Source organism: Brachyhypopomus gauderio, chromosome 4 (genome assembly GCF_052324685.1).
Source record: "Brachyhypopomus gauderio isolate BG-103 chromosome 4, BGAUD_0.2, whole genome shotgun sequence".
Classification (NCBI taxonomy): domain Eukaryota; kingdom Metazoa; phylum Chordata; class Actinopteri; order Gymnotiformes; family Hypopomidae; genus Brachyhypopomus; species Brachyhypopomus gauderio.
Genome location: NC_135214.1, coordinates 17,202,471 through 17,214,970, shown reverse-complemented (window position 1 = coordinate 17,214,970; position 12,500 = coordinate 17,202,471). Strand labels below are relative to the sequence as shown.

The 12,500-nt window shown below is 43.2% G+C and overlaps 1 protein-coding gene across 4 annotated transcripts in view; it reads left to right on the top strand.

Annotated features, from left to right (window-relative positions):
- Nucleotides 1-3,812: 3,812 nt before the first annotated feature.
- The window catches only part of mylka (myosin, light chain kinase a), a 45,874-nt gene continuing 37,186 nt past the window's right edge, over nucleotides 3,813-12,500 (top strand). Inside the window, exons 1-2 of one of the 4 annotated variants that reach the window (XM_077002737.1) lie at nucleotides 3,813-4,249; nucleotides 11,656-11,812. In XM_077002737.1, coding sequence (XP_076858852.1) covers nucleotides 11,660-11,812 — 153 coding nt within the window. In that variant the 5' untranslated portion in view covers nucleotides 3,813-4,249; nucleotides 11,656-11,659. The remainder of the gene's footprint in view (nucleotides 4,250-11,655; nucleotides 11,813-12,500) is intronic. The other 3 variants (XM_077002739.1, XM_077002738.1, XM_077002740.1) reach the window with 3 other exon arrangements.

Genomic DNA, 12,500 nt, shown 5'->3' with positions numbered 1-12,500 from the left:
GGGGGGGGGGGGGTCTCTGGCCTCTCCTAAAGCCAAGTGTCATTCACAGGGCCTAAATAGTACAGACAGAGAAATACTCAGACACCAAGAACATTACTACCCAATCCTGTCTGCAGAAGCTGTGGAATTAGCCCCCCTCACAGGCCAGGACAGTGTCTTCCCAATAAAAGTGTGCTTCACCTTGCAAATCAAACCACAGGGATGTGGTGAGAGGGATTTTACTGCCAGCCTCCTCTAGGCTGCTCAGAGCCAATCACGCAGGCTCATTGCAGTTCCACGGTGAAGCGGTATCAAATCCAGATGTCACTGTGGAGTTCCCGACGCTCGCACCCTCTGACAGCAGCAGGGTCAGAATCTTTCACGGATGAGCTAGTTTGACAGCAGGCCTGTCTTTAAGAGTTGATTATTTCCATGAGTTATTGCTTCTCCACATCCACACTGTACCGGATTATTTGAAATTTTAAATAACCTTTCCTACCCTTGAAGGTAAAGATGGAGTTATATAATAATAATTTTCATTTTTCATTTTAAGATTTTCACATTTTCATGAAGTTGGTTCTTGGAACAATGTTCACTTCATAAAAATGGCTGACATATTGGTACTGAACTCTGGCTGATTCTGTTCCTTTCCCTCTGTTAGCCAGATGAAACATGCCAAGTAGAACTAATGAAATTTTTGTTGCTGTGTTTTGAAGGATGGACTCAGACTTGTGAGCGTGTTTGATGCAGTGGTCAATGTCCACAGTGGGACTGCTCCGTTGGCCGCTCTGCCCGAGAGGACGTGATCAGGGTCTCTGGTGTGGACACTTTGCGTTGTCTAAAGGAGGAGGGTGCACCCCAGACACTGGCTTCCATTTCCAGATGATGGTGTTGCTTGCATTGGTTTGCACTTACTTTACTCTTTCCCTTTGGGATCAAAGCTTTGTTCAAATACAAAACAAAATTCTTTTCGCTGGACACTGGAATGAAAATGATCCCAAATCCCAAATATCCCAGAAATGACTAATCACCTTTTCTCTGCTGTCTCATTTGTCACAGTCTGGCCAGTATTGTCTGAATCAAATTTTTTCCCCTGATGCCTCTGCCAGTGGGAGGATTTTGGAGCTGATGAGGGAGATGTCCTGATGAATATGCACCAGAGATGACCAGGGCTTGATTGGTTTATTGTCAATTTAATCTTCTTTGGGATTCTATTGCACCACACTGCTGATAGATCCTGGTGGTTTCACAACGATGGTTTAGCACATACAATTAACTTTGTGGAAGTGTGTAGAACACACATTTGCATTCACCATTACATTTTTGTCAGGAGAACAGCAGTGTTGAGAAGCAATGTGTTCTGAGATAGGAATGGCTCAAAAGGCTCAAATAAATGTGTTATGCAGCTGTAATGGAACTCGTGGCACTAGAGAAACAGCTCTGCATTGCTAAATAAAAGAATAAGAATGGATCGTCTGAAAGACAGCAAAGTTCCTGCTGCCCGGGTAGTGCTAACACAAACACCAGCAAGCTTTAATATTACAAAAGTCAATTCAGTGCAAGGTGTACTATGTAGAACATGTTACAGACATAGCGCTACATAGTACGTCTTGCATTGAAATTATTTTACAACTGACCAGTGGCACAAAACACAAGGAAGAAAACAAATAAAATATATAGGAAATATAAAAATGTAAGAATATAAAAGTATATGATGTTGGATTAAAAAATATAGGAGAGTGGGAGTTAGAAATCTAAAATATGCAAATATTGTGTGTACCAGCAATGCTGTGCTGATGTTCTGAATGTGAACCTTCTCAGTACATCAGTTCCCTTCTCTTAGTATCAGCCCTTCGAGACTGTAAAAGGATTAAATATCCAACCTGGAAACATTGGTGGAATGCATTTCCACTTTTGTATACTAAATCAGAAGCAACATGTGCCTCCTGAACTGCTGTCTGGACCTGAACATTGGTGTCGGCCTCTCCCTCGACCCGGACGGCCCAGCCGGACTGTGTTGACACTCACCCATGAGCAGACTCACCTGAGACAGAGACAGCTGAAGTCGTTACTGGAGAAGAATGGGTTCTGTGCAAAGACACATCACCCATTAAGCAGTATCACATTTCAGCTGACCCTGTGTGAACCTTGACCCCTGCCTGTCAACACAAGGGGTTAAAATGCCATATACGATAAGACACTTATTGTTACATGTAATATAATCAGTGAAGTGGGGAAAATTCCGTACAACCAATTTGACAATATTTTGATGGCTTGTCCATGCTATTTAAACTTGGTCTATGTTATTTAAACTTGGTCTATGCTATTTAAATCACGTGCAAGCAATGTGAATCTGATGTGAATTTAGATAAGCAGGGTATCTGAGCCCCAGCCCCACACCCCCACACAGACGCATGGCTGACTGTAAAGCTCTGTTGGGTCTGGTAAATGGTTTAAAGTAGCGTTCCCTCCCAGGGGCTGTTTACTTCAACATTTCCTGTGGGGTTGCTTTTATCTGTCTGCCATGTCTTCGCAATTCTACTGCCCCTCGTGCAGGGAGAAGCCCCCTGTTCTTCTCACGTATGGCAGCAGCTACGGTGGCCCTGCGGACCATCTCATTTTATCCTTTGTTTTTTGCCCCATACAAAGAGAATACAACGAAGAATATAATTACATTCTCTCTTCTCTCTTAATTAATCGTTTATTTTTAAATAACTTTATTTATAACTAACATTTATTTATTTCCACCAGGAGGCGTGTGATCGGAACTCAGACTGCACTGCCTATTCCTGCCACTAGATGACATCGCTGGTTCTTAACTGCAAAGTAAACAGGGCCTTAAGTGCGCTTTCTTTTTGCATGACCATCATGGTGGGATGTTTTCCTTTTGAACATTTCCAGAGCAAACTGCGGATTCTTTTAGCACGTTTGCAGAGGCTGGATGGAGTGTTCTCGTGGAGTTTGTGGTGCAGGTCCTGGCTCTCATTTCCTGAAGCTGTGTTTGTAAGCCTTTACCCCTGGGATCCACAGGCTGCAGTTTTATGTTTTAGCCCAGTACTACCACCTGAATCAACTTGCGAAATGCATTCAGGTCTGTTGACTGACACGAATAACTCCAAGTCATATCTACCAAGTTCATCTCAGTTGTAATGTGCTACAATAGGCAATTGCACTGAATGTTATTTTTGCTTTTGTAGTGTAGTTATCACCTGAACAAAAAAACGTAAAAGAAATTGTGCATCTGAATCTTTTAGATTTTCCAGGCTACTACCAGACGATGTTGAGACGATGTACTATCTATAATATTGCAGTCATATCTTGCTGAGCCAAACTGACAACTAAACGATTTTTGCAGGTGTTCTCATCGTTCGGGGCCTTCATTTGAAAACACACACACACACACACACACACACACACAATGACCATTCCACATGCTGCAGTCTATTTTGCCATTGCCCCTCTTGCAGATATTTCAGATCCAAGAACGTATATTTCTCACAGAATTTCTTCCAAAATCTCATATATATTCTATTACCAGAGAAAGTGGGCCGCTAAAACAGTTCCATCCTGGCAAATGCACAACCTAGTGTGATAGGTGATTACGTTTGGCTCATTATTGGAGTAGTTTCAGCTCAACTATATAACTAATAAACGACTAGTGTTCATCAGTTCCCAAATAGCGCAACATCTATTTGTTCCAGTTCACTAGTGGACTATGTGGACCGTTTATCCTTGATGCAGAGAAACACAACGCATCACGCAGACACGCGGATGCAGCAAAACGGGACCGACGGGTGTTTATTTGGTAAAGTAATGGTTAGATACATTCCAAGGTCATTAGTCATTAGGTACTGGGGTGGTATTTTCTGAGGAAGTTCATCTAATAAAGGGCCACACCTCGCACAAATAGCCTACATTCCGAGGGACAAAATGTTACAAAAATGTCAAATTACCACTAGTGAAGTATGTGGGCTGTGAAAGGAAAACAAATGAGCGAGCCAGACGTTGAGGTCTGAATGGTGCTCAGACCTCCTCCTCTTCCTCCTCCTCCTCCTCCCGGGGTTCACTGACCAATGAAAAGTCTCGCAGCCTGTTGGGACTCGTGCCAGCAAGTTAGACATTGACAAGAAAAACACGATAACTCCAAACAACGCAGACGGGGACAGGTTCTGGAGGTCCACTGAGCGGTGTCCTGCGGTCCTGTGCTGCACGCCTGAGGTTTTGGGTTCGGAGCCGCTGTGACTCGGAGCGCTTCACCACGCGCTTGTAGGTGAGTACATACAGAATCCAAGTGTCGTAGAAGCATACATTTACATTTTTACTGATCAAAGATGTCTTCAGTTGTGACAAATGAAAAAAAATATTGATTTACTTAACTTTTCTTCAGTTTTCTCATTTTGTAATTTGTATGCTGTAACTAAAACCAAAATAACTTTATTTTAGCGGACTAGTAGGCTAGAATCTGTCTCTGATCTGAGGTACCATGGCATTTGACCCACGTCCCTGATGAGATTTGACGTGTAGGTTAGTACCTCCAGGACTGTGGAGAAAACGCTCTCCGTTTATCCTTTATATTCCACATCAGATCAGTGGAGCAATCCAAACGAAACGACTATGTTTACAAATAACTTGCGATGTTTAAAATAAAAGAACAACCACGTACAACGCAATGTGATGTGTGAAGATCGAGACTGGTTTATTGACCGACGTTCAGGTATTTCTTGGGCTGCTCTTGCAGTAGTTTCTTTCCAGACGTCTCCCTGGTTCCGCCCAGAGCAGCCAGTCATGCGTAACGGCTCAAAATGGGACGTTTCCGACGTTGATTTGGTCTGGGTAGATCCCCGTTGGTCCCTCTTTATAATCCAGATGCGGTCACCAGCTTCCCTATTCCCAGTACAGGAAAGACATTGGCGGGCTACCCCCAAATGAAGCTACTTCCATTTAGTACCCTTGAGAGTTAATAAAACCTTGGGTTTAAGTTAATCAGTAGAGGGATCCTGTAGAGATTCAGGACAAGTTGAATGACTTTATTTATCCAGTTCCCATTTATACTGAGTTATATTTATAATTTTCGTATTGTCATATGTGGATTTTGTGTGATTTTTAAGCTGCAGAACTGAATTCACATGCAGAATAGCTGCTGATTGAGTCTCCCTCTCATTGTCTTCCTGTCTATGAACAAAGGCACATACTGTATTTTTACTGCTCATTTTGCTGTAGTGCACTAAATCCAGAAAATGTGGATGCCAGAGATGCAACCTGTTCTTACACAGCGACAGCTTCTCTGAGACCATAGAGGCCCTATATTGGGCTCGTATCAAGCTCATATTGGGCTCAAATTGGGCTTGTATCAGGCTCATCTTGGGCTCGTATTGGGCATGTATGAGGTGTCTCAGGTGGTGTCCAGGAAGCTGTCTCACAATGCTAGCTTTTTATGCAAAGACATAATGCTGATCAGTGTTATTTGTGTGTTCATTTTGCTCAAAGCAAAGGTCATCAGAGCAGATGTGTGTCTTTAATCAGGAGGGTTATTTCTGTGAATGAAAGCTCATGGAGAAAGAACCCAAGCAGGACTTTTTATTGTGCTGGTGTTAACAGAGGGTAGGAACAACACAGATCCTTATCACAGGGTTATTTGTGTTTGTGTGTGTGTGTGTGTGTGTGTGTGTGTGTGTGTGAGAGTGTGTGTGTGTGTGTGAGAGAGAGAGACAGTGAGTGAGTGAGTGAGTGAGAAATTCCTGCAATTTAGTCTAACAATGTACACAAATTCCTGAGGTCCAACCACATAACTGACAGACCACCCTCTCACCCCCCCCTCACCCCACTTGCCCTGTCATGCCCCCTTTTGCACACTCTTTTACCCTCTCACCTCTCTCACCCTACCTCTAGTTATCTCTAGCCCTCTCTCACCCCCTATCACCCTCTCACCCCCTCTCTCACCCCTGCCCTGTTTTGCCCCATCACACTCTCTCACTACCTCTAGTTATCTCTAGCCCTCTCTCACCTCTCTCACCCTCTCACCCCCTCTCTCTCCCTCTCTTTCATTAATGGTGATATAGTGATGTATAGACTAAACAAATGGGTGTTCTCTCTCTCTCTCTCTCTCTCTCTCTCTCTCATTAAAGCATTAGTGGTTTGGTTGAGAGTATGAAAGTAGCAGACATGCAGTAATAAGCATTAACCAAAAGAAGCTGTTCAGATGTAGTTAGATGAGCAGTGCATATATTCCTATAACTACGTAGTCCTCAGCATTGATCAAATGACTTCAGTGGGCTCCATGTTTTATAGTGATGGACACAACAGTGACACTGATGCATGTAAAAGAGCAAAGTAAAACATGGAGACACAGCACCTTCAAAGCGCTGTACCACTGTGACCCCTGTGTACCCCTGTTGAATTCTTCCTAGTTGCGCCATCTAGTGGAGAATCTGTTGCTTGCTTTGAGTGAGTGAGTGAGTGAGTGAGTGAGTGAGTGAGTGAGTGAGTGAGTGAGTGAGTGAGTGAGTGAGTGAGTGAGTGAGTGAGTGAGTGAGTGAGTGAGTGAGTGAGTGAGTGAGTGTGTGTGTGTGTGTGTGTGTGTGTGTGTGTTACAATCCAGGTCCATGTGCTTGCCATCTGAAAATCCAGTAACCCCAAACTCAACTACCTGCAGCTACCGTGTCGGTGTCACTGCACATCTGAATATGATCCACCTATGATGTGGCAAAAACGGACCAGTAATGAGGCTGTTACAGGCTGTCCGACAGCTAGGAGGTGTGTCTACTGAAATGGCTAGTGAATGTATTTCCAAGGTAGCTAAGTGTTTCTAAGGTGACGCGAGTATAAACAGACATGGTCAGTTTCTTTCTTGCCCTTGGTCTCTCTCACCCTAGCTATTCTGTGAGACTTGTGTTGACACTTCCTTTTTAATTCAAATGAAAAAAAAACACAGATTAAATACAAGCACAAAAGAATAAAATGAAAGTTTACATGACCATGAGTCCATAACATTTTGCAAAATTTTTTAGGGATATGGACTCTGTTTTGTCAGTGTCCAAGAAATTTCAGGTTGAACAGCTGGATATGTTATGAAGGTTATAAGAAATGTGCGTGCATGCGAGTGTGTGCGTGTGTGAGTGCATGAGAGAGGATGATGGAAAGTGACAGATTTGTTATCACTCCACAGAGGTTGTTGATCCTGCTATGGAACACTGCCCACCTTGTTCAGAAACCCTTATCTAGCACAGCTCAGTGACAGTGGCCCGAATGATCTTATTACCGTGGAAACCAATGACCAAAAAACGAATGGTGAAAAATGTGTCACCTGTGTCGTGCATTAGGAGCACACGAGCAGCTCAGAGATGGTGTTCCTACCCTGGGAGCACGACTGAGACCACAGACGATAATACATCACCGTCTCAGTGGAGTAAGACTGGAAAACCATGATCTTGGACAGACATCGATCAGTCCATTTATATGTGTAAGTCTAAGAACACATAATTTATTTGAATCCAAAGGTATTTCGGGCCCAATCACCCATTCATTCTGGATCAGTGTTGGCAGAAAGTGAGGAATGCATGATGTCATTATAAATGTGTGTGAGGCATGGATGATGTCATTATAAATGTGTGTGAGGCATGGATGATGTCATTATAAATGTGTGTGAGGCATGGAGTCCACGATCACTCAAATCTGCTAAAAACAGGATCTGCTAAACTGAGACAAATCGAGGCAGGAAAATGTGCCGTATGATATCGGCTTGGCAAACGCATGAGCACATGCACAGATGTTGGGGAAACTGCAGCGTCAGAGTTCTGGCTTTCTCAGCATTTATCGCTATCCAGCGGGATAGACACAGATGCTCTGCAGATAATAAACTAATATTTGCAGAGCAGAAGAACTATAAGGAATATGTGTAAATACGTGCCTATTTATGATCAACCATTTAGCACATCTCGCCAGAAAATGTCTCAAACTGTTAAAATGACTCGTTATTTGTAGAAAGTTTGGGAAGTCTACACTGGTGTTGACACAGTTTTAGTGTTACTTTAGAATCGTGCAATTATGGATTAAATGTTGAAATGTGTTGGAAAAATTTATCAGTTACATGGTCCCATGTTACAGATGCCATCATACAGTTGGACTGTTTTGTAGTCAAACGTGCTGTGCAGTGTTTCACATGGATAATTAATTTAATCAGTAACACTTTGTGGCTGACTCCCCATTTTATATGGCTATTAACAAAAAACAAACAAAGCAAAGAAATGAGATTAGACATGTTTTGCTGAGGTTGAACTGGCACAGCTGTACTTCAGATCGGCTACAGGTCTCCTCATCTTCATATAATTAAGCGCTGTCCTTCAGAAAGTCTGAGGGTCTCATAAATATTAAAGTTGCACTTCAGTGTTTAATTTGAAACAGGTGTGTAAGGTTATGCCTTGTTTCTGCCCTAAGGCCTCACCGTGAATCACCTTTATCGTGTGACGGGGTAACCAAGCTCACATATTTCTCCAAACAAACTCCCATAGAGAGACGTTATTTAAACGTGGCAGTGTGTGCAAGAAGGCCTCTGGTTTCCATCAGTCTGCACAAGCAGTTCATTCTTCACAGTTCAGAACAAGGATGGATTCAATGCAGTTGGCTTTGATGATCTTAATGCTTTCAGGTCAGGTCTGAAGGGTCTGCTCTGCGATCTTCTCTTCAACAAGGGCTTGAATTGAACTTGAGTAATTGCATGAACCAGTGTCATTCCAGTTTCTGCACTCTGGTTCCCCTATTCCTACTTTTCCTTTACGGGTTCACTCGTTGTGGATATGAAAGAAAAGTTGAATTAAAACTAACATTCTGTTCTTCAGCCTCATTAAAGTCATCTCGTCTAAAGTCCTGCAGTGAGCTGGTTTTTAGAGGCAATAAAGTATTGTCACTGTGTGAGTGTGTAAAGTCTGGCCAGTATGTGGTTGATGAGGGATCAAAACGATGGAGAGATGATTACCTTGGATGAGATTTAACACGATCCCCTGCTGTCTGGAATTAGGTTATTAAAACATGTGTAATCTAATCATGAGTTCCCACATGGTAACTTGACTTTTTTAAACATTCTACAAAACATCGTGCCAAAACACTGATGTCAGAGTTTCAATATTGTTACAGCCATATCTACATCTGACATTTCAATGAATAACAGAGAGAAATAGTAATACAGTATGTTGATAGTAAAGAAAGATTCCTTAGAGGGGTGCGTGTCTGTGTTTGCCCGTTCTGAATTTAGAGCAGTTTGAATTCATACTTAATTTTAGAAAGTTTGATAAACACGTAACATTCCCAAACTGATGCGGTTGAGTTGCTCCTTTTAGCTGTACGTTCTGCTGCGTGTTTACCCCTCCAGTGTAGTGTTTACATTCTGCAGTGTATTTGTCATTATACACCTGGTTATTTGTCAGGTCCAATCAGGTTTACTGAGGTGGTGAATACATTGATCTATGCAGTGCTGTGGTCCAGGTCCTTCTCTGTGTGTGGTTCTGGGTCTGCTCCGTTTCTAAGGTAGGGAAGCAAAATTCTGTGTTGTGACATGGTCTCCATCAGGAATGTGTCCACTACTGGACGTAGAAACCATTGGTCTTTAAACTTTCTCTTGCAACACCTTTCATATCATGTGGTGTTGCATGCCTTTCCAGTCCTGATGGAGATCCAGTTCATAATAAACCAGAGTTTATCACCGCATCCACACTTGATGTTCTTGGCAAATGTCTAACTTGCAAAACACTAGGTAATGATACTGACTCCTGTAGTTTACTAGTAGTCTGACTCAATGGTGTCTTGAATTCTGGCCTATCTGTACTATTTCCTAGGATGTATAAGAGCGTCTGCTAAATGCCATAAATGTAAATGTTGTTTGAAGGTATATGATCAGATGGGTGAGCATCACAGCTACATATAGGGGTTGTTGTTGCATGTTTGTGATTGGTGTAAAAGTCATCCGTCTGGTTCTGGTCGGAGAGATCATACAAGCATTGACCTCACGCATGAGGTTCAGCCCTGGGAGCTCGTAGAACCCTGGAAGTCATTTAGTGTGACGGTGAATTCAGACGTCTCCGCTGGGAGCTCCGAGGACGTCGGGAAGACGGGACATTTGGTTGCGTTCAGTGCATCCAAGCAATGTTTACCCCATTACGAAACCGATGGGCTGTGCATCTAGGAAGCTTTTGAGAGAGAGAGAGAGAGAGAGAGAGAGAGAGAGAGAGAGAGAGCTAGATTGAAAAGGAAGAGTGGGCCAGATCAAACACCCAGCTGTGTTTACACTGTCCATTGAGTACTTGGTGGTCATCACGTTCCTCACATGCACGTTGTGTTCAGTCCTTTACGCAGAGCCTTTACATTTTTAATCAGGGCTGTGAACCACAAGGCCGCCCAAGCGAGCAGACACCTTAACGAGGAGTAACGAGCTCTTCCAGACCACTCACCTCCCAGAATTCCTCCCTGCTCAACCTTGTGACCCGCCTGGGCAGACGGGGTCAGACACAGAGGGACATGTAAAGGAGCAGTGAACACCTGCTGGATCGGTTTGCCTCCAGTGTGTGTTAAGTACGGTGTGTGTGTGTACGTGGAAGTGTACGGTGTGTGTACGTGTAACCACACAGAAGAGCAGACATGGAGTGCATAGTTTGCATACTGAGACAAAATCTATGCAAAGTATACACTCGTAAATTAATGTTCAGTAACACAGCTGTGATTAATAGATGGAAGGAATGTGCTTTCATAAATTGTATCTGAGGTAATTAAGCTCAGAAAGATGTTTACTAAGCTGATTTTGAACAGTGTGCATCGTGTCTTACCAAGACACATCCTAGGGGAGTCTAGTCTATGATGATGATGATGATCGTCTAGTAGAATCTAGCTTCTATGTAAAATGATGTCCTCTCATTAGTTGCATCCCAGAAACAGTGAATATGAATGCAGTCATATTCCATTTTTAATCAAATCAACACTGGCTGTTGTGTAGTATGGTTTATGTTGCACAGTAAAATGGGGCAGTAGAAAAATGAACAAACAAACAAAAAAAAAACCAGACGTCGACATAGGTGTAAAATCTTGCCCATCATAGTCTTTTAGTTTCAGGTTTTTTGTTTGGTAGTTGTTTTCTGTTTTAATTAACATGAACTGAAACAGGTTTAGTTTATTGCCAAGCCCAGTCTCACAGTAACTCTCTACAGCTTCTCACTCACAGTGCACTGTTACTCCACTGTTATTTGTCACGGGGTCTTGTGACTTGTATCTGTCTGTGTGAGTAACTAGTGAATAAAAATCAGTTATTTGCAATATTAGTTATAAGTTTCCCATTTTCTAAAATAACCTCTTTTAAAAAGTTTTTTTTTTTTTTATTATTCTGGTGTCTTCATTTGTTGCCATAGAGATGCTACAGCAGGCAGCACTGCCAGACGTGTTTATGAACTCCGGCCGTTAGACGGTATTTGTTTGTAGTTTCTGGTTTAATCATGAAAGTGAAGCGGAACATCTGAAGTCCACTCGGGGAGGAGAGGGAGATTAACCCGTAAACATGGGAGCAGCTTCCTCCTCACTAATGAACACAGAAGAAAGTCCTCCTGCTCTCGCTGCAGGCCTAGACCGCTGCCAACAGGTTGAAGGATCCTACTGACATCCAACGATCTCTGTGTCTCTCTCTCTCTCATGTTTTTACAGAATTATGGGAGATGTGCAGCTGGTGACCAGTTCCCACCTACCGAAGAACAGGATGGCCGTGGGTCGGGCCTCTCTCAGTAATGAAGCCCCAGTCTTCACCCTCCCTCCCCGCAATGCCCGTGTCTGTCTGGGGGGCACTGCTCGTCTGGAGGGCAAGGTATGACTTACCTGTGCAACCCCCAAACGTCTTAACAGCTGCTTTTAAGGCCCTGTTGTCTATACAGTGGCGTCCATGTCTCTGCACTAGTGCCCATCTGAGGTTTTTCAACTGGACTCGTTTCAGGTGGGACGACTGTCTTATTGCCTGCCCGTCTCCCATGCTGACTTTAAATCTCATTCATCTCAATGAAAAAGACATTTGGCTTTGTGTCTGTTCCCTCTGATATGTCCCGGCATCATCCAGCTGAAAAACACTGCCTGTGAAGTGAAATATTTCCCCATTGCCCTTTTCACCTTGTACAATAGCAGAGAAAATAAGATCCAGTAAGATCCAATGAGGTTTCTTTTAATACATTTCCCTGTAGATTCTTATCAGATACTCTTGTTCTTTATTGCATTGAGAATGTGGGGGTGAGTTTCATATTAAGGAGTATGGTGAGGTGGATTTGGGTACGTTTGTTTCACTCTCTGTCTCGCCCCCCCCCCCCCCCCCCCCCCCCTCCGGGTGATCACAGGGGAACTGAAATCATAAATGTCTCCACAGAAGTCGTTGTGTGTACAACACAGAGAATGAAATCGGTCATGATGATTCTGTTCTTTTGTGCTGTATCAGAAAGCACTCGGCCTTAGAGGCAGAATGAACAGACCTGCCGTGCAGGAGATGCTGGCCAATCATGGGACCCCAG